Genomic DNA, 22,586 nt, shown 5'->3' on the forward strand with positions numbered 1-22,586 from the left:
TATACATTATTTTACTGAAGCCAGTTTCCTGCCCAAAGAAGATCTGCAGGTTAAGAGCTGAGCTGCCTGAGGGAGCAGATCGTTTCTGCTTTTGTGTTTTTATGAGCCTTTAATGAGGAAGTAATGAAATGCAGAACCAATTATCTCGATGCCCCCCCCTCAGTAACGCTGGAAACACGCAGACAGTAAGACAGATTAAAGACGGGACATTAAATTCACTTTACATTGGTGAAGATGACACACCGTCATTTATTTTTCTAGTGATTATTGTTACGCTTTCATCAAGCAGCAGAATCTTCCTCACGAGTCACATTTATTATTTCATGAATCTGCAGCAGCGAATATGTTTTAAAGGAAACACCACCACCCGCATCCATGACAACTAATATCTGTTTTCCCCTAAAATATATATCAACCATAATCTCAGCTGGTATAAAAGAGCTCCTTGCTCTGGTTTACAACAGAACAACAGTCCGCACCGACTCAAAGGTCGAGTCGAGCGGCTGACTCGAGGGTCAATGGCGTCTTTTTCCTGATCGGACAATCAGAAGGAAAGACTACGTTTTAGAGCAGAGATGTGTCCTTGATCCAGCACAGCTGATTTAAAGGCTAAATGACCTCCTCAACATGTGTTGAAGTTCTCCTGCTAATGAACTAATCATGTGATCCAGGTGTGTTGACCAGGGTGAGATCTCAAACCTGCAGGAGACCCTCGAGGCCTGCAGTCCCCCACCTGTGTTGCAGAATAAATCCACACCCGCAGGACGTGAACCTTGGACCTGCAGTGCCCGAGTCTAAACTTTGCATCTTTACTTTATCCCAGCGTCTGACGTGCACATCGACTGCTTCATGTAAAAATGTGAAAAACTATTTTCATGGAGACAAACCAGAAAAAAACTAAGAAATCCTAAATATTCCTAAATCAGTTCAGCTAAAACAGGAACAAGTCTGCTGCCTTGCTCAAAGGAAGTTGGTAACATCTGTGCTTCATTATTGTCCTCCAGTACAAAAGGTTCTGGATCAGATCCTCAAACTAACAGGAGGTGGAGGACTCGCTGTCTCCGCTGCTGGAGTTCTCAGACTGGCTGCGGTTGATGGGCGGGGCTCCGAGGGGCCTCTGGCCCTGCTGGGTCTCCTGGTTTAAAGACAAACAACACAAAAGAGGAAAGTAAGACACACCTAAAGACTTTCAGTCAATCTGGACCTCGACTCGTACGGTTTCAGGATCTGGAGCTTCTGTTTTGACTGAAGACTCGCCTCCAACGTTTCCATCATAGTTCCAACTGAAGAAAACAAGACGATCACGAAACACGATTGGAACAGGACAAAAGCTGTGATGAAATGTTTCAGCAATTTTCTTTGTTTACGTCAATAAACCAAAACCGTTAGTAAACCACGTGGATCAACTAGTCACTGAACGGTAATCTTATGATTTTATTAGAATAATGTTGCAGCTTACAGACGACGAAGAGACTAAATCAACATTAACACTGAACACTACAGTTACCTGTTCTTCATCCCGTACTTCACAATATCAGTATCACAAATTTAAACGTGTCCTGGTTACCTGATGTAACTCCATAACTCCACCCCCTAGTACGCTTCACCAGTGGCTGTGAGGGGTGTTCACCTGTGGTAGTCATGACAATAACCTGACCAATCCCTCACTGCGGCTCAGAGTCTGCAGCACTTTGTGACGGTGAGGCGTGTGGAGGATTGTAGAAGCTCTGCTGTCAGTCTTTAATAAGAGATTTCATAACTGCATGTGTCATTTTTTCCCTCACATGAAATATTTGAACGACAAGTCCTGACAACAGGTACCTGCAGACCCCGCCCTGCATGTCACCTGGAAGCCAAACACCTACTAAGTTTCTTCATGGTGGGTTTTTCCTTTAATTTGAAACGTTTCTATACGTGAGCATTTTTAATGAACCCTGGTCGGTGCTTTTAATCCAGTCTGAAGCATTTCTATTACCTCCACCTGGTGCTATTAAAAGCAGCGCAGTGACCCTTTCATGCTGCTCCTGCTGGATCCAGTGACTGACAGCAGATTACCGTGATGGGATCCTGGCGTCCTTCCTCACTTCCTGCCTCTCTGTCTGCAGGAGCAGCTCAGGCTCCATCAACAGAAGCACAGCAGAGTGTGGAGGTGATCTAATGGGATTATAATGGCAGGATATCTGCTGCTGCCAGAATCTAGACACACGTGTCTATACTGCCTCACACACAGAAAATGACCAGGCTGAAAACTTTCATAAAAGCAAAGGTGCGACGCCTCAGTCACAGGTAGTCGTTTCAAGTCTCTTTGAAGATTAACGAGCTCGGCGTCTTAACGAGGCTCTTGATTGCCAGGAAGTCTGAGCTGTAACGAGCTCTGAATGCTGACGAGCTGACGCCCTCACAGAGATCATTAAACCGAAAGCGGCCGTGCGTCATGTCCGGACCGGTCCGCGCTACACCAGCTGATATTTGAACACTTTTATTGTTCACATCTCTGGATTTCTTTCACTTCCTTCCTGCTTTCGCGTCTCCTTCACATTTCATAATCAGAAACGATTTGCCTTCAGGGGCTCCGTTTAACAAATATCACGTGCACTGCTTTCAGCTCTTATTTTTATTTAAGCACTTTGCAGAGTATCCATCAGATCCTTTTAATGTCTGACTTTCAGCCTCACCTTCCTTTCTGTATCTGTTATCGATGTTGGCAGTCTCCTCCTTTCCCTTCACGCTGAATCGGACGTGTTAAACAAAAGCAAACCTGCTGCTGCTTTAGTTTTCCAGCCAGCACAAATAGACTCTGAGCTGCTGTTCAACAGCTAATGACTGGACAGTAAATCAGGATAATGGGCTCTGGGCTGCTCCGGGCCTTTCGTCCGTTCACTGGATGCTAAATATCCGGGGATTTAATGGCTGTTTATCTCTGCTGATGCTGCATTCTGTTACTTTGCTTCCCTAAAGGGAATAATTAGTCTGGTTAAGCAGGGACCTGACAGGCAGGACGGGGAAACACGCTGAACTCTTTGTACAACTAATGCTGAAGCCACAGTTTTAATGGAAACACCAAAGGAACAGCAAACAGTGATGAAGCACTCGGTGTTTGCCTGTGTTTGTTGTCTCCTGCTTCACAGACAAATCAGAGTCATTAGAATATATTAATTTGACATTTGCTCAGTTATTAAAAAAGTCTGTGTGTTCTGACCCTTAGTTCTGGTTCTAAACTCTTCACTTTGGAATACGAGTGCTTACAGCAACCTGCTGCAGGAACATAGAGTCTTCACAATGACCTTTTTTTCTTTATTTAAGGGCAGACTGCATGGACACAGGAGGTGTGGCCTCAGGAGGTGTGGCCTCAGGAGGTGTGGTCTCCGGAGGTGTGGCCTCAGGAGGTGTGGTCTCAGAGGTTTGGCTTCAGGTGGTGTGGCCCCATAGGGGGTGTGGTCTCAGAGGTGTGACCTCAGATGTGTGGCCTCAGAGGTGTGGCCTCGAGAGGTGTGGCCTCGGGAGGTGTGGCTTCAGGAGGTGTGGCCACGGGGCTGAAAACACCTGAATTCAAAGATAATGAGCTGTGGCCCAAAACGTTTGTCCGTGTAGAGTTTAAGCTCACTGGGTCTGGAGTGTTTTTGTTCTTTGATTCTGATCATTCTGTTATTTTATGGTTTTTCATGGTTTAGTTTGTATTTCTGCTCCTTTACTGTTCTTGTGCCTCCCTTGTGTTACGTCTAGTCGTCCTTGTCTCCATGTTGGTGTATTTCCTGTTCTACTTTGCCGTGTCCTGTGTTAGTCTTTACAGTGTTGCTCTCCCTCCCGTCTCGTCATGTCCGATTAGTTTCGGCTGCGTTCCCCTCCTGTTTCCTGTTTCTGTGTATTTCCCTCTGGATTACTTCTGCTTCGTATCCAAAATAACTTTATTGCCTTTGCTTCTCTTATTGCCCGAAAAAGAATTTTGTTGTCGTGGAAATCATGTCAGCCAGCATTAAAGTCTGGTTACACGACATCCTAGGACTCCTAAAACTGGAGAAGATAAATTCTCCCTCAGAGGCTCATCTGATAGATTTGTTACTCACTGGAAACCATTACTTAAATACTTACCGTAGCTTCCAGCACAAGAAATCTCTTTGTAGTCCATCATACGCCCGTGCACAAACGCTCCAGCTGCTTCCAGCAGTGGCTGTTCCACCTTGTAAGATTACTTCATTTAGGATACTCCAGCATTATCGATTTACTTTGACTGAGGAGCAAATGTCATTAATATCGATATTAATTAGAGTTAATTAATGTTGATTAATGTCAATATGAATTCACAGGAATGAGCCCTTTATTGTTGGTCTTCATTATTTGTTTTGATGTATGGGTTAATGTCACGGCTAGACGGTCCTCACCGGTAGCCTTGCCAATTTTTGTTGTGTTAGTGTGTACTTTGTGGTGTTCTCCTCTCCATCCTGTGCATGTGTGTTTGTATGCTGGAACATGTACTTCTGGAAGCCGTGGCACGGAATGGCAGCTGACCCGGGGGGAGGATCCTGAGCTGGAATCGTCGCTCCTGTGCGTAATCGCTTCGCCGGCTGCTACTAATCCGAAGCAGACCTATTTAACGGTGCAGTCGAGTCACAACCAACGCTGGAACGTCGAGCTAAACCGGGTAGCGTAGTCGTGATTAGCATACCTGTTTGTGAAGGAGAGAGAACGTTTTCGTCACCATACGCGTGTTTTTCTCATCTGCCTCCAGGATCCAGGGATCGGAGGAGGAGCGGGCACAAGTCACTGCACTGTCACCACGGGGAGAAGCCACCGTGTCACTGCACTGTCACCACGGGGAGAAGCCACCGTGTCACTGCACTGTCACCACGGGGAGAAGCCACCGTGTCACTGCACTGTCACCACGGGGAGAAGCCACCGTGTCACTGCACTGCCCTTTTTGGATTACAGACTCAAACTGTTGCCTTATTTTTTCACTGTGAATAAATTCACTGTCACTCTGCAAGGAGTCTCGCACCTGAGTCCTTTAACCCAATTCACCGTGACAGTTAATCCATCTTTCTGTAACATAGTCACCTTCAAATTATTGGGGGGTATTCATGCCATCTATGTTATTCATGTTTACTGGATGTTATAAAGAAAGAAGAGACGATCATTTCTGTCTGTACCTTTGTGCTTCGTGTCTGCATTTGATAATAAAACGAACACAACAGCAGTTTAAATATCAGTGCGTCGAATTCAGACGTCACAACATTTAAACCGAGTTTCATTTGCATCTAAGTGACAGACTCCTGTTTAAAAAGCGTCAGAATTTCATTTTTCTTGACTTTATTCACTTTGTGAACGTTGATAAACTCACTTCAGACTCACCTGCAGAAAACTGAATATTTCCTTCTGCTTTCACGTTTGTTTGAGTCCATCTGCTGCTGCTTGATACCAACATTTGTTTCCTGCTGCTGCAATGACTGACATCAGGAAGTGTCCGCAGCCTGCTGGATGATGTCCTGTAACCCACTGAAGTCTGTCAGAACTTGTTTGTGCTGTGAGCAGCCATGTGGTGCAGGATAAACACAGCTGCACACATCTGCATGACGCCCTGAGGGGCGCGGCTGAACGCCCTGTCCCACAGAGCACATGTCGACGGCACTGCAGACCCCATCAAACAGCCCAGCGTCACTGAGATCAGGTTCACATCACACCTCCTGAATCCATGGAAGAGCAACCTTCAGCTCAGGACGCAGAGCCACAGATCTACTAACTGACTGTAAGATACCGGACCCCGAGTTGGAATAACACATCCATCGGAGTGAGTGTGTGAATGCACGCAGGCATAGAGGAAGGTGCATGAATGTGAACGTGTGAAGAGGAAAGCAGCGGTCTGTTCATCTGTTTGTTTTATGCTGATGATGCGTCTCTGCTGGCTTTGAGTGATGCCCTCCAGCTCACTGTGACGGGACGGTGCCCAGAGTCTGAGACCGGGTGAAGGGCCCGCTCCGGGCGAGGGAGGAGTTACTGCAAAGGGGAGGAGTGAAGTTTTTGCTGTACAGTCCACCCCCACCTATAGCTGCATGCTGTGGGTGGTGTGTGAAAGAATGAGACTGTGGACCAGCCGGACCAGTGACACTGCGCTCTCTGTCGGGTGAACGATCCACGCTTTCATGCAGGATTCTGGTGTTTCTGTGGATTCCACACGTGTCTGTATTTACAGATGAGCCAGATGTTCTCCCTCCCTCTGGGTTACTGCTTCATTACTTTGTGTCGTATGACTGTTCAGTAGGAAAAGCTGTAAAACTTCTGAAACTGCAGTTAAAAGTCCAAAATGTGTGCGTGTGTGTGGTGAGCAGCAGATCAAACAAGCTAAGAATGATAAATTATAATTATTATAAATGAGTCTCCAGACCTGTGAGACTCATTTAGACTCTCAGAGACCCAGCAGCACTGAAACAGACAGAACCTGGAGAGGAAACGAAGACGAGCCTCTGATGAAGCCGCAATGAAGCAGCGACTTAAGTTTTCCTATTTACAGATAATGATGAATGGTGTTCAAATTTTAGTCCGTTGGCCGCCTCCTCTTTGCTTTTGACACATGGTTTAAAATAATTGCCTAATTAAGCGTCCGGAGGCGCTGGCTGCCTCTCACACTGTTCAAAGCATCACTCTGGTTCCTCTTTGCTGTCTCTGAATAAGAAAAGATATAGACTACACGTAAACATGCTCAGACTGGCTGTTTCTGTCCTGACTGGGCTTTCTGTGTCTATGGTTCGAGCAAAAATAATCATTTATTTATTAGCTGGAAATAAAAAGCAGATCATCCACAGCTGATGTTGGATCCACTCAGAATTTGTCTTGATTTTTTAAATAGGTTTTTCTTGCTTAATGAGATACAGCAGAAAACGGTTACCTGGTGCATTTCACAGCACATTCAGCCGTACTCATTATGTCTGACAGTTTGGGTGGATTTGTGCTGGTTTTGTACAGTAAGCGTGGGGAAGCTGCAGGCTGTGTCCCTGTTTCGTGACAGCGTTTCATCAGGCAGCAGAAAAGACGGAGCGAGGTTTCATCTGCAGGCGAACTGTGGAGGCTTTGATTTTTTCTGAGGTCAGCGGAGCGAGACGAACAGGTTTCACAGCCGAGGCGAGACGGTGACTGAACCAGGCCAACAGGAACGAGGGGGGAGGAGGACTCGTGATGGAAAGCGCACGCAGACTGTGTGCACGTGTGCACGGCTATCTTATGTGTGCAATAGAAACTCGGTTTCACAGCACAGCAAACGCACAAACTGAGCATGTGCCAGAGACGAGAAGCGTTTATACGAATGAGCTGAAACTCTTCATTTCTTCAGACAAGCCTGAAGTAGATCAGCTGTGTTGAAGACTCCTGATGACCTGCCGATGATCATGATGCCTGCAGCCGTTCGTGTCTGCTGTCCCGTTACTGCACAGCCGTGTCACGTGTCGGACGGACCACCCGCCCAGCTCTGTGTCTGTGCATGGAGTGTTTTTGGTGCTCGGACTCACCACTCAGCTCCTCATCCAGAACCTCCTGCATGTGCTTCATCATGGCCTCAAGCTCACTGACCTGAGGAAGATGATGGATCTTTTAGTCTGATCAGAATGATCAATTCTTTCTATAATTACAAACAAAATCACATAATTATTATTATTACAGAGACAGACAACCAGTCACAGTCACATTCGTACCTGTGGCCAGTTTACAATCACCAGAGAAGCTGACCTGCATGTGTGAACATATCCACACAAAGGGAGTCCTGGATTAAGGTGAGGTGATGGTGCTGCCGCTGTGAAACCACGTTACTGTTGCTTTGTTTTTCCATCAGCCATAATTAAACTTTTTGTTTAAATGGTAAATGGCCTGTATTTATATAGAGCTTTACTAGTCCCTGAGGACCCCAAAGCGCTTTACACATCCAGTCATCCACACACAAATTCACACACACATTCACACACTGGTGATGGCAGCTACATTGTAGCCACAGCCACCCTCTGACCGGGCCCTCTGACCACCACCAGTAGGCAACGGGTGAAGTGTCTTGCCCAAGGACACAACGACCGAGACTGTCCAAGCCGGGGCTCGAACCGGCAACCTTCAGATTACAAGGCGAACGTCCAACTCTTGAGCCACAATTATTCCCGTGTCTGCATTCGGGCTCCACAAACACAGGCCCGCTCGGCCGTGACACATCAGACCACAGGCTTTCCGACTAAAAGTTGAGGAAGAACTTTTGTAAAGTTCTGCTGACACACTGAAAAAGTCTGTTTGTAATACATAAAAAAGACCATAATGCACATTTAAATGGACTCTTCTGCTGTATGTCTGTGGTGTTTCGGGGTTATCGTTCACTCGTTATTCCTGCAAAACAAACAGAGCGAGGGAGCAGAGAGGGGGCGTCTGCGGGAGGCTTATCCACTTTCATTCACGAGCCAATAAAAACGGACTCAGACATTTAAACTGCAGACACACCCTCGTTCAGATTGCTGCTCCAGAGTTAATCGTGCAGCTGGAATTTAAAACAGACTTCACGCAGTGTCGCATCGCTGCGCATTTAAAGGACAATTAGAAGGTTTTTCAACCAGTTCCATTTTCTATTAAGCTAACTGTTATAGCTCTGCTGCCTCGGCTGGACCTGCTTTTGGTCTCAGCAACTTTGATTTGCTTTGTGCTTCAGTGCAGATAAAATCACCTCACACAGGCAGAGTCACATGGACATAAAATAAGGACCAAAGTGCAGTGAGAGACTTGAGAGACGGGAATAAACTGGCAGCGTGGAGTCATCGGAAACAGGAAGTACAGCAACAGTCAAAAAAAGAACGGTGAGGGAGGAGAACAAAGGAAAACTGAGACCACGTCAGGCTGATCGTCAAAGCAGCACAACGAGGAGAGAGGCTGAGTGTGCGGCTGATGAAAGATGCTCTGCTTCAGAAAAGGCTGAAAAGACTCGTCTGCTGCATCTGTGACAAACCTCTCTGCACTTTGGTATCTACAGCTGAGAGACGAGTCATCGTGTAGAAAATTACTGAATGACTGCAGCTTGTTTGGGAGGTACAAGGAGAAAACCTCTGCTCTGTAAACTGAACATGACAGTTTAGGTTTCAACGTTGCATCTGAACATACGAGAGCAAAGCGGAGCTGTTCGGCCATGGTGCACAAACACTTCAAACCAACAGCACGGTGGTGGAGGGGCGAGGATTTGGGCACCATGAACTCCTCTGTATTCTAGTGTCAGACAAGAGGCCGTCTGTCTGCTGAAGTTTGGACTGAACTGGGTCACCACGATGACCCGAGCACAGCAGCAGATCTGCAGCAGAACGGCTGGAAAAGGAAAGAATGGTGCAGTGGTGCAGTCAGAGTGTGGGATGCTGTGGTGGGACCTTCACAGAGCTGTGAATGAATAATCCTGCAAACCTCAATGAGCTGAAGCAACGCTGTAAAGAAGAGTGGGTCAGAACTCTCCACAGTGATGTGAGAAAGTCCCACAGGAAACTTCGAGTTAGTGCTGCTGCACGAGGTTCAGTCAGTGTATCAGGATCATGTACAAACTAATAATAACATGTTACTGGATCATCTTCACTCTGTAAAGAGAGAAAACAGGTGGATGGATGTAGTTTCAGTTCAGGATCTGATTGGTTGTTTGAATCAGGTTCACTTTGTGGCGTGGCCCCTCCCCGACCGCTCAGGAGGAAGGCGTTTCACTTTGCACCCACTTGCACTGACAGCATTTCTCTGCATCAGTCAACTGCTGCTCCACTAATAATGAATATTATTTTCCATTATCTGTGGCAATAACTCAGCCCTGTCCTCTTCTTCAGTGTTATCGGCTCTCCAGGCAGTAATAACTGAGAAGCGATGGAGCTGTTACTCTTCATCATTCAGGAACATTTATGGGCTTCATTTCTGTTCGGCTGCACGACAGGATCGACCACTGAGGAATGAATTTCCATGAAATAGTCTGAGCCTGATGGAGACGCAAACCTGCACTACAGCTTTTTTAATATTTATCTTGATGCAGCCGCTCACTTAAAAATTTTAAGCTACGACAGCCTCGGTATGAGATAAAGACGGATTCGTTTAAACGATGACTCACGCAAAGAAACTTATTGACTACTTACTAGGTTTCATCAGGGTGACGAGTCTCGCCCCGTCCAAGTGCGATGACACAATCACCTGCTCACAGAAATGACCGGTGGGCCGATCTTTATGGAAGAAAATAAAAATATGGAGCACTTTAACGTTCTGGGTTCCTGCAAGAGACGACTCTGTGACGTGGAGTGTTTCTTCTTCACTCACTATGTGTTAACAGACCTCTCTGCACTGAATCATATCTGTTATTAACCTCTGTCTCTCTTCCACAGCATGTCTTTATCCTGTCTTCCTTCTCTCACCCCAACCAATCACAGCAGATGGCCCCGCCCCTCCCTGAGCCTGATTCTGCCAGAGGTTTCTTCCTGTTAAAAGGGAGTTTTTCCTTCCCACTGTCGCCAAAGTGCTGCTCATAGGGGCTCATATGATTGTTGGGTTTTTCTCTGTATGTATGATTGTAGGGTCTGACTCACAGTATAAAGCAGCCTGAGGTGACTGTCGTTGTGATTTGGCGCTGTGTAAATAAAGTTGAATTGAAGTTAGAAAGGCTCATTAAAGCAGAATGAAGCTGTAGCTTCAGACTCACAGATGTAACTTAACACTGACATAATTATGGGATAGCTCCACATCTGTGAAGCCTCTGCAGTGATCTCTACAGCAGCAGCATACGCTAGCTTCTTTCTCAGGGAAAGACAAACAGTATATAAAATCAAAACAGATAAAATCTGTTAGAAAATGAAGAAACTACTGTGTTCCCATCTACACAGGAGCACGACAGACAAGCTGCAGCTGAACACATCCGGTCAGAGGATGAATGTATGAGCATTAGTCTTAAATCAGTTAAGCTGTTGTTAGGAAAACGGAAGAATCTGGACTGGTACCTGTAATATCCTGTAAGTATTTAAACTTTTTTATTCGGCGGGTCTTTCACTCATTGACAGAGCGGTTTGACATGCGTCTAAAGCCTGATTCATTCAACAGCGCTCTGGTATTTGTAATAGTGCAGTTCTGATTTGGGCGCCACGGTAAATCTATCAGCTATCAGACGAGATCTCCAGAGACGTGACCCAGCATCGCGTCCTCTCCACAGAAACGCAGCGATCAGAGTCTCAGAGCTTCGTCTCGTGGCCTCTCTGTGTCTCGGCTCCGCTAATTATCCGGCTCCACAATCCGCAGCTTCGCTCCATTTCTCCTCTTCTTCTCCTCTCTGTTTTCTGTCATCACTATCAGCAGTGACAAATAGGTTTAATCTCTCCCAGCCTTCCACTTTCTCTGAAGCTCAACCACAAATTGGCTGCTGGCCTTCACCGCTGGCTCTCTCTGCCTCTAATGGAAGTGAATTGGACTCGGCCGTTTGGTTATAAATTGGTGGTAATCGTCCCGGGATGCAGAGCTGCTGTCTACCGAAAAATGGGATCTGACTCACCCTGTAGCTGTGGGCTCGTGTCAGTGAAAGGGATCCCTGTAGAGGGAACATTTGTGGGACGTTTCCTCTTCCCCTGCATGTCCTACATGCTGCGACCGATCTCTGCAGGCTCAATCAGACCAAACCTGCATGCAGCTTACAGACTACAGTGACAGAAAATAGCACATCTGCTTTTATACACCTGAAGCTGAACTGACATTGTTAGTGCAGCGGCTCAGGTTGTGATTTCAGGTCCTCCCTAAATTATTACTGCATACAGTCCTGCAATAAGCTATTACTGAACTATTAACTTCATGTACAGTGTCAGCGTTTTGCATTCATTCGTTCATTCTCCCTTAAAAAACAAACCTTTATCTCTTTGTGGGAACGTTATTCCCACCACTGCTGGACGGTGGGAATAATGAGCACATAAACAGGGAGAAGGTCCAGCCTCAAGATGACAGAGGTCATTTTTTAAACTCTGAAAACATTCCTCACTCCCAGACAGCCGCCCCTCCCCCATCTGTCCGAGCTTTCTTCCTGCTAAAAGGGAGTTTTTCCTTCCCACTGTCGCTGTTTGCGTCTGATGTTGGGATTTGATGCTATATAAATAAAACTGAATCGAACTGAATTACAGTAAATCATATTTGTATCATAATCAAACCTTAAAAATCCATCCAAAGGCTAAAAATCCTTTATCCAAAGATTTAGATTTAACAAAGATCACACTTAAAAAATAAGAATAAAAATATAGTACAGAGGAGCTGCAGAGGCACCGAAACAACAAAATGCTGCAAAACTATGAAACTACACAAAGAGAAACAAAAAGATCCACAAAGGCTAAAGAGACACAACAAGAAGCAGGAACGACTCCACCAGCAGACGCCAAACGCCTGTTTCAGAGGCCGCACCGAGCCCTGGTACACGGCGGTTGTAATGATCCATCGGTGAGTGGACATTTCTCCTTTGACAGGAACAAACCGAGCACATGAGCTGTTTCTGTTTCCATCATATTCTCTTTGAGTCTTAATCCCTCAGACTCCTCCCTAAATCACCTTCAGCATCTTTAATTTTCAGGTTATTCTCTCACATTTCTGATTGTGCTGAGAACTTCCAGCTCTGCGTTAAAAATGCACTTTTTCTCTCAGAGTAACTGAGCTGCTAACAATGTGCATCTTCGTTAGCGGCGGGTCAGGACTCCTTGGCTGCGAGTGTGTCTCTAATTAGAGGTTTTAGGCGGCTTCTCTGGACGCGTGACAATTGTATTATGATCATTTGAGCCGCACGAAAACTCTCGTCACAATGAAAGCCAGCCAGCAGAGACGCCTGAGAGCTGCAGTCAAAGCTCCTCCACCTACACCATCCTCTCTGTGTGTGTCATGCTAATCCAGGCTAATGCTAACACTGATTAAGGAGCTAAACAAAATCCCATCATGCTTCCTGAACACTGGATAAAGAAGCAGAGTGGAAACAGAGCGAGACTCTCACACGTTCCTCTGTGTTCGTCTCTTCGTGCAGATTTTATGTTCAGCCATGAAAGCACGTTAAAAGCAGCTCACCTGTGGGTCAGACAGGTACAGAGTCTCTGCAGGTGCCGCTGGCTCGTCGTCCTCTGAGCACGAGTCGAACCTGTCCTGGTTGTAATAAACTTCTGCAGCCCGGGGATCCTCAGGGATATCTGCACACACGTACAGCAACAACTTCAAAGCAACTTCAACAACCAACACAGGAGAAGACGAAAGTCAAGCAACCACAAAGACGTGCGGCACGACTGCAAACAGATGAGAGCAAAGACAACAAGACAGCTGACAGACAGCGGAAAATGAGAATAAGCAGACAGAATATGACCAAAGACACTCAAAATGAATTCAATAAGACAAAACAAAGACATGCAAGATGACCATAAAGAGACTTTTGTTTGCAGCATCCTGGTGATCAAAGGGTTAAAGATCCATGACCACGCCCAGTCTGGCTGTGGCGCTTATAATGTTCACAGAGTATCTGGGATGATCAGGAAGAGGAGTACAGAAGTCTGGTGAGGAACTTTGTCGCATGGAGTCACACAAACCACCTGCAACTCAACACCTCAAAGACTAAGGAACTGGTTGTGGACTTCGGGAGGTCCAGAGAAGGTCCACTGCCAGTTCAGATAGAGGGGGAGGAGGTGGAGGTGGTCAACAAGTACAAGTACCTCGGGCTGTGGGTGGACAATAAACTGGACTGGTCATGCAACACAGAGCACCTGTATAAAAAAGCCCAAAGCCGACTGTACTTCCTCAGGAGGCTGAGGTCTTTTAACATCTGCAGGAAGCTCCTGAGGATGTTTTACCAGTCGGTGGTTGCTGGAGTACTTTTCTATGCTGTGGTGTGCTGGGGAAGCAGCACAGCAAAGAAGGACTCATCCAGGCTGGAGAAACTGATCAGGAGGGCTAGCTCTGTGGTCGGCATGAAGCTGGACACTCTGGTGACAGTGGCAGAGAAAAGGACACTAAAGAAACTGATGGACATTATGAACAATGCTGGGCATCCTCTGCACACGGCCATAAACAATCAGAAGAGTCTGTTCAGTGACAGGTTGCTTCTCCCAAAGACAAGAACTAACAGACTTAAAAACTCCTTTGTCCCACACGCCATCAGACTGTTTAACTCCTCTCTGGAGGGGAGAGGGAGGGGAAACAGGAGGACAAAGGAGGGGGGGACAACTAAGCTGTAGTGCCTCTGCACCTCACTGTACAATACCTTTGTTAATAGTCAACGGTGCAATAGACTCCATACTTGAAATGTGCAATTCACTTGTATTTTTATTTTTATTCCTATTTATTCTATTTATCCCCTTCGTATATTTTATTTATATTGTCTCTGTATTTATATATATGTGTGTGTGTATAACTCTGTAACTTCTGTCGGTGCTGTGCTTTTTTGGAAATCGAATTTCCCAGAGGAACCCACCCGAGGGATTAATAAAGTTCTATCTAATCTCTAATCTATCTAGAGCCGCCATCGTGACTCATTGAGCCAGAAACAGCATGAAGCAGAGGAGCTGGGGCTGAAGGGGGTTGTAAAGCTGCTTGCAGATCACAGAAACCAGGATGTGGAAACTCCTCCCCATTATTGGGTAGAAATGTTCAGTGTTTTACTTTAAGCTTCACATGTAATCGCATTCTTTATCTGCAGTGACACCATGCCGGCCCGTGTGCGCACTTCTATTTAAAACGCACACAGCCGAGGACTAAATGTGCTCATAAAGTGAAGCGAGAGGGAGGAGTTGATGGACAGAATGCTTCCTAACCTCTTTAGTCTTGATGGATTTCATTTGTCTGCTTTACCAGGCGCTGCGTCTGGGTAATTATTCCTGCTAACGAGCTCGGAGAATTGTAAAGATGGAGGATGTTTAATTCATGGTGTCTCTGAGGTCTGACAGAGCCTCTTCCGCCACTATCAGCCAATCACACGACAGGGATTAAGGAGAGGGCGGAGCTCTGGGAGCGTACGTGAGGGGAATCTACCATGAAATAAAAGGTTGAACTAAAAGATGCAGAGAAAAGTCAGGGAGAGGTCAAAGACAGGCCGCCGCCTCTACTGCGATTTCAATAAAAATAAAATGTTCTGAGCTCCCAAATCACCCGACTGTTCAGATTAACAAGTTATTTACAAAACTGGAGTGTTCAGCACCTGGAAAAACCCTGTTACAGCGTATCTGCAAGTTCCTTGATCAGATTTAACCCTTTAAGACCTGCCAGAACCAAGTCCACCAGAGCTTATATTATATTTTTACATGCTGTGGAGCCATTTTTGGAGCATTTCAAGTTGCTATACATCAATACAACCATTACAGCCCAAATTTTAATAATGTCTGCATTAAGTGCATAGTAATTACATAAAGTGCAAAAAAGTGCAATAAACTACAAAAAAATTGAAAATAGTTTTTGTTTTTTAACATATATTTCTAGTTAGAGAAATTTAAGAGGCTTGTCCCTCAAAACTGTAAATACAAAAAAGTTGCACAAAATAGTTTCCACAGGAAATTTATTTTGAGTGTCTTCATAGTTTTATTTTTGAAATACACCAATTTTCATACACTGCAGGAAAAACGAAAATAAATATTATAGTGCAAATTTGCAAAAAAGCAGCATGTGCATCAAAATAAACTATTTCCAGCAGGGCAATATGAGTCCTCAGCATCCCAGAAACGACACAAAGTCATAAAGTCAAACATAACTTTTAAAAACACCAGTATAGGCTCATGAGATCCTGGTGGTAAAAAACTACATTTCCGCAAAATGACATCACTTCCGGTTTCGGGCAGGTCATGGCGGACATGCGATAGTTCGCTGATGGATGTAGGAAGTGTTACAAGCAGCTGATCGGATCGGCAAAGCGTGTTTCTGGAATATTATGTTTTTGTTGCTGCAAGTGCTTTGATGCAGTTTTTGCAAAGCTATATGTGGAAGGAAACTGTGACCGAGGACAAGCTGATGGCATCAGATGTAAGTACAACTCCTCCGGTTTCATATGCAAAAAAATTTATTGCGCTAGCTTACAGGGTTGCAGAGCTACTGGGATTTAAAAATAGTTAGGCAAAACAGAGCGTGCTGGTCCGACCGGCTTCAAAGGGTTAAGGCAGTGATTTTACGATCATTTCCTGCAGTGCCTGCAGCACAGTGCGGAGCGGCTTCCTAAACTTTCCTCCCACGGAGGTCGATTAACTTGTGGACAGCGTCACAACACGTGAGCTGGAATGGAAAAGGCGTTCCTAAACTGGATGGTCGTAATTAACTTTTGGTTGTTGCTCCCTTGTCAGGGAGGAAGTTTAGAGTAAGTATCTCAGGTGAGGGGAGGGTGAGCGAGAGGCTGTACAACGGATCGCTGTCTACAGCGAGGATGAGGATGCTGCACTGGTCTGTTGAGATGAAGACGGAGCCAAACGTCAGACCACAAACACGTTCATCTTTTCCTCGACCCTGACGACGCTTCCAGTTCCTGCTGCTCAAAAACATCCCCACAGCATGACGCCACCTCATGTGGATGGAGGATGACATGGTGCTGAGTCAGGTGACCCAGTGTGGAAGTTTGGATTCTTTGATATTTGGGGATTTAGTGCTTTTCTCATCATGTAGTCTCGTGTATTTTCTGGCTCTCTAAGTTCTTCAGTGATTTCTTTGTCTTCATGTTTGTTTCATGTCCCACACTCAGTCGTGGCTCCGTGTCACAGTTGTTACTCTTGTCTCTGCTCCTCGTGTTCTGTCAGCCTGCGTTTCAGTGTCGGCCTCTGCGTTTCCTGTTTTATTTTGATAGTTCCATGTGAGTGTCTTTGGTTTTGCTTCCTCCCCGTCTCGTTGTGTGCCCGCCGTGTTTCCTGTTCCCTCGTTGCTCTCTTGTGTATTTGAGCCCTGTTTGTTGTTGCGTCGTTAATAATCACACACCCTGATTGCTCTGGCTTTCCTCTGCGTTTCCTGAAAACTCTGTTTCGGTTTTGTTTTGCTTCATTGTAATGTTCCCGGGTTCTGTCACAGCACATGAAGCCTTTTTCAGTTCAGCCTTTGGTTTTGGTCCTGATCCTGCCTGCTGCAGCCGTAACATGACGCACTGGCCTGTGATTAGTGCTGCCTGATTGGATTAACCGGTCAGTGTACCTTCCTGACCTTCCTCACCACGAGCTCTGGACAGTGTTACATGATTCTGAGAGTGAATGACAGAACGAGCTTTCAGTCACTGTCCTCCAACCTCAGTCGCTCAAACACAACTCCTCGTCATCACATGAGTCCAGCTCAGGTGGTTCAGGCATCTGATCCGGATCCTGTTTCAGGTGTGTCCTACTGAGAGGACGTCCTGAGGTAGACGTGGGACATGCTGGAGTCAGAGCTCCTCGTGTTCCTGATGAAGACATGGGAGGCAGCGGCGTCAACTAGCGGGTGTCTGTCCTGTGTCTCAGGCTGAAGGACACCTCTAACGATCCACTGAGCACTTCCTCTCCACCACTCTCCTCCTCATGCGTTTAAATGCATCTACTTCACTTTATCAACTCCCATTTTCTCTCCTGTGGTTTATATTTCGTCCCGGTCTCTCGATGCTCCTTCTTTTCTCTTTTCTCTCCCCTGAACCACCGAGCAGTCGGGTAGGAGGCTGCTCCTCCCTGATCCTGGTTGTGCTGGAGGTCTCAGTGGTCCTGTGTGGCTCACGTTCTCTCTGTAATCCCAGTGAGCTAAAACTGAGCTGAATGCTGATGCTTCTGTCAGAAACATGGAGCTCGGAACTTGACACATGTAAACAGAACCAGCATCCCAGTGACGGACAAACGAGACTGGATTTCATTCGAATAAACCATAACATGAGATCAGCTCCGAGTCTTTTACTCGGTTAACATTAAACTGATGGATCAAATTGTTCACTCATTCTTGACTCAGGAGATATTTTACCAGCGGCTCCTCTGTGATATCAAGCTGTCTAGAAACTGATTGGCTGAGCTCCAGCACCATGTGACGCGAGGCTCAGGTGTCGGCTCTGCTGCTGAGACCACAGCGGCTGTGACTCTCCGAGGAGCTGCCGCCTGTCGTGGGTCGTGTCGGAGCTCTCGGACCCTTTAATGAGAAAACGGTTTGAGGAGCCTGAAGCTGGAAAACTAAAATAAGACGATGCCGGTTTGGAAAAGGTGACGTGTGTTATGATGAAAGGCTGGCAGCAAAATGAAGCTTTCAAAGTTCATTACTTAGAAATGGCTCTCTGTGGAGACACTCGCAGTTTAACGTGTTGAACCAGAGCCTGCAAATAAATCAAAAACTAATGATGAGTCACTTTAAGGACGTGACCAGCGGGAGTCTTTCCACTTCCTCCTCGCTGTTTCAGAGCAGTGACCAAGTTCTGCGATGGCGGCTGTGAAACGCAAACACTGGTCTTCTTTTAAAGCCGACTAACACCCTGTTTCACAGCAGCTCCAGCTCCTCCAGCGAGATCATTCCCAGGCAAGGCAAGTTTATTTATACAGCACAATTCAACAGCAAGGTGATTCAAAGTATTTACAGAGACATTAAAAACAAAAACAAATAAAAATCAGGATTTAAAATGGAAAAAAAAGGTAAGTTTTGAAATTTAAGCTTAAAAGTAAAACAGTGTGGATTTGGTGCTTTATTCAAATGCAGCTCGCTCCACAAACTAACTTTCTGTTTTTGTCTCTGAGCATCCGGAGGAGAGAAAATCTCAGGTTTCATTACGACTTCCCGAGCAGTTTGATGCAGTCGAACCTTTATGAACTCAGCATCGAGCCAAACGTCCTGTCGGCGGTTCCTCATCACTCAGCGTCTGTGCTGCTGAAGGACGCCTGAAGTGTAAGATGTGGATCTGATCCCGAACGTCACGCGTTCACCGTCCAATCGAATACAAACTGAAAAGCTGAGAGCTGGAGGAGAGCAGAGCCACCTAGTTTCTGTTCAGAACTATGAAAACATTAAATGAAGTCTGTTTTCTTGATGTGAATCTAAGTGTCTGTGAAACGCCGCGGGGCCACTTCATCCCTGAAAACGCTCCGTGTGGAGAATCGAAATTCCATCTGCTCCCAGGAAGCATGAAAAACCAACGCAGCTGCTTCCGCTCATATAACAGATTTCTGCTTTGTACATAAAGAGCTCTGTTTCTTTATTTGTGAGCTCCCTGCAGGCTCACGTCTCCAGCTGCGAGTTTCTCACCAAACTGATCAAACTCCAACGGCTTCCTCTCATAATCGGTCCTGCTGGATCACGCTCGCGCTCGGGGACTTCACGGAGGTTTCAGGTGTTTCCCAGAGAAACAGGAAGTGCTCCTCAGCTGTTTGCTGATGTTCAGTCAAAGTGTTTTCCAACACAGCCGTAGGAAGGACGCTGTCGAGCTGAAGCTGTTTATTCTCTTTTATCTTCTCCATGTAAACTGGTTTGAACTGCTTCCAAAGATGTCGGCAGGTTACTGGATGATACTGATGTTGAGTCATTTTAAGGCGCTGAGACTTTCACTGTCATCCACGTTTCTGCTTCCTTCTCTTGTGCAAAAACCTGAATAACTCAGATATAACCTCAGCATTCTCCCACAGCTGCCCTCAGCTCTGAACTGTGCTCATAAAAAGTGAAAAATCCAGGAGGGACCGATGATGAAAGCACGATAACAAAGAAATTTCAGACTTTCTTTGTCTCGCCTGAGCTGATTTTTTACAAATGACATTAACTTTAATGAAATTTTCTGGCTGTTGGCCTTCCTTATTACCTCCGAAGGATTTTTAGATAAACGTATGATTAAGCTGCTGAAACGCAGACCCCTCTGGAGAGCTTTTGCTTCACATCAGCTGCAAATTTTATTAGTTCGAGCTCGCTGGCTGCTGGGTTTATTTAGGAAACGTCAGTGACAGAACACGGGAGCAATATGAACCTGAAGACAGATCATAACTGCAAGCTGAGGAAATGTTCTCCAAGCCTGTTAGATACACTTGAACAGACACAGCCTGCGTAATTTAGCCGTCCAGCGTGAAGCTGAAGTTTCACACAAGCTCCGAGTTCTGAGTTTGATGCGGAGAAAAGAGAACCTGCTTTAAGTCTCAGCCTGAGGTTCCTACTGAAGAAGCCTCCAAGAAAAGACATTTTCTGACCTTATCAACATAAATATATATTATTTAATGGTAGAACAGACATCCCCAAACTCAATAATTCACAGTCTGAATCTGGTCCGTACTTCGGGACCTCTCAGAAAAACCTGCAGAACCATGAAAAGAACCGAAAGTTTCTGATGTTTGTTACAGAAACAAATCTGAAGCTGCTGCAACTCCACAGGAAGCACGTTTCACGTCTGCAGCGCGTTCGTCGTCCAGACTCTTCAGAGGAGATGCATCACCGTGGCAACCGAGAAAACGAGCTCCGGAAAAAGTGTCGAGTGTTGTAATTTAGTTACATTTAGTTACATAACATTTTAATGATATTTCACATGTTAGAACTCAACACGTCCAAGTTCAGACGTTCTCACTCTTTAAGAGCTTTTTAAAAAACTTCACAGATTCATCGGACGACCGCTCGATTCAAGGTTAGTGCCACAGCTGCCCGAAATAAACAATAATCACTGTTTATGTTCATGGTTAATCCACCAGCATGTGCAAGCCTGATGATATTTTTATCACTATAACATAATTATTGTTGTAATCCTTGAATTCAAATGTCCTGTAATACAAAAGGGCAGATAGAAATAATAAAGCACATTATTATTATTATTATTATTATTATTATTATTAGAAGATGCTGAATTACACGTATTTCTTTCATCCCTGAACAGAAAAATGAGTTTTGGAGTTTGAAAGTTCATCTTGATTCATTTCCAGCTGCTTTTGTTTGTTGTTTGCAGAATAAAAAACATCATTTTTAGTTTCAAACAAATTTTTTGACAGATTCTAAAACATTTGTGTTCTTGTTTCAATGACTAATACATTTGTTAAGCAGCGAATGTGACCACAGCTTTATTGTTTTTAATCTCTTTGCACTTGTTTTTGGTCTTCTCGCTCGTTTTGTGTTTGTGCTCTTTAAGGTGGTTTTTGTGACGCTCCACCCCTCTGGGAAGCTCCACCCCTTGGGAAGCTCCGGCCCTCTGAGTCTGTGTGCTCTCTGCGTGTACGCGTGGCGATGAACGAGCCGCCATGTCTGTTGTTTTCTCACCGTGCAGTTCTGGTTCTGATTCGTCCTGCTTCGGTTTTGGCGCCGACCCTCCAGCGTTCTGGCGATTCTGGCTGCTGATTGGCTGAGCCTGACTCAACAGAGAAACCCACGAAGCCCGGGTCGAGTATCAGAGGAACAACAAAGTGTTTCTTACATTCAGAACATCCACACTGACTTTTTGGAAATGGCGGCTCCTCAGTTCCCTCCTGCGGGTGTGGACCTCCTCGTACTTCTCCTCAGCCAGTTTCCTGTAGAGGACAGAGGACACGCTGTGAGGGTAACAGTTCCTTCAGAAGGTTTTTCTCTGATCCCCCTCCAGCTCGCCTCCTCGTGCACCTTTAGACCACTTCCTGCCTCTGTTCTGTCTCCCTGACAACCATCTGCACTCTGTCACAATAAAGATGCTTCAGGGACGTGGACACGTGGTTTATGCCGCTCTGCCCAGCTGCTGTTCATGGTGTCCTTATTCTGCCTTGTTTTACACTTTGGTCATGAAATAACCTGCAGAATATATAACAGTATATAACCTGTAGAATAAATATGCATAAATCCTCATGTTGGACGGGTGGAGGGTTGTAGCTCTGCAGCTACAACCCTCCACCCGTCTCCTGACAGCCTCAGCATCTCTCTGTGAGAGCAAACAGGGAACCATAACCTTATTTCAGGGTAGTGCACAAGTTTCCTGGTAATGAAAGGTGGCTTCTGGGGCGCCCGCCACCAATAAAGGAGGTGATAACAGCCTGCTGGATGTGTCCACGGGACAGATAACCACAGATAACCACAGATAACCACAGCTGTTTAATGGGCTTGTAAGTGTGTAAACAGGTGTGGAGTCAGCAGCTGCTTCATTAAGAGCGAACAGGGAGGATCGGCAGCGTATTTGTGGATAAATCTCTAAGTTCATGTGAGCCGGACTTGATGAAACACATGTTCAGGTTCTGGTTCCGACATAAAGTCCTGCAGGAACCGCCCGCCTGCTGCCAAACAGCCGCGCCGGCCTGCTGTCGTCCCTGCCCTCCCATGTGATCTCCGTCTGCACGCCATCTGACGAGGATCCGTGTTGGCGGCGCGCTGGCGTCGTTCACAGGCTTCTGAGCACATTCACACTTTATTACGCACGCAGTGACGATAACAAGCGTTTAACGGCCCCCTCGCCGTGACGAAAGTCGATTAGCACGCCGGCTCGGGGGGACGGAAACCAGAATGTGTCAGATCCAATTTGGATAATGTCACTCTGCTCTCACGCCGCCTGATCGAGGTCACGGCTTTGAGTCCTGATGGAGCCGCCTGCTGCTGCCCCTCGTGAAACAGGAAACAGGAGTCTGGATCGGAGTCGTCCTTCCTCCAGATGTAGATTCATCAACGCTGATTAAGCCTTAATGTTCATCGCTGCACACGACCATCAACGCCAGCAACAAACACACGGCTGCAATTTCATTTCTTTGTAATCG

The 22,586-nt window shown here is 45.9% G+C and overlaps 1 protein-coding gene and 2 long non-coding RNA genes across 3 annotated transcripts in view; 1 reads left to right on the forward strand and 2 right to left on the reverse strand.

Moving 5' to 3' along the window:
• Positions 1-214: 214 nt before the first annotated feature.
• Positions 215-13,798, reverse strand: LOC145432005 (uncharacterized). Its single transcript, XR_013912347.1, has 3 exons — positions 13,039-13,798; positions 7,494-7,554; positions 215-1,135 (listed from the first exon to the last, which is right to left on the reverse strand). It is a non-coding gene; the product is annotated as an uncharacterized LOC145432005 (long non-coding RNA).
• LOC145432006 (uncharacterized) lies at positions 1,132-2,299 on the forward strand. Its single transcript, XR_013912348.1, has 2 exons — positions 1,132-1,699; positions 1,806-2,299. It is a non-coding gene; the product is annotated as an uncharacterized LOC145432006 (long non-coding RNA).
• Positions 13,799-20,535: 6,737 nt separating the features above from the next.
• nek11 (NIMA-related kinase 11) overlaps positions 20,536-22,586 on the reverse strand; it is a 43,747-nt gene continuing 41,696 nt past the window's right edge. The window contains 1 exon segment of the mRNA XM_080308656.1: positions 20,536-21,383. Coding sequence (XP_080164782.1) covers positions 21,263-21,383 — 121 coding nt within the window. The 3' untranslated portion in view covers positions 20,536-21,262.

The sequence above is a fragment of the Astatotilapia calliptera genome, chromosome 11, assembly GCF_964374335.1.
Source record: "Astatotilapia calliptera chromosome 11, fAstCal68.1, whole genome shotgun sequence".
Lineage (NCBI taxonomy): Eukaryota > Metazoa > Chordata > Actinopteri > Cichliformes > Cichlidae > Astatotilapia > Astatotilapia calliptera.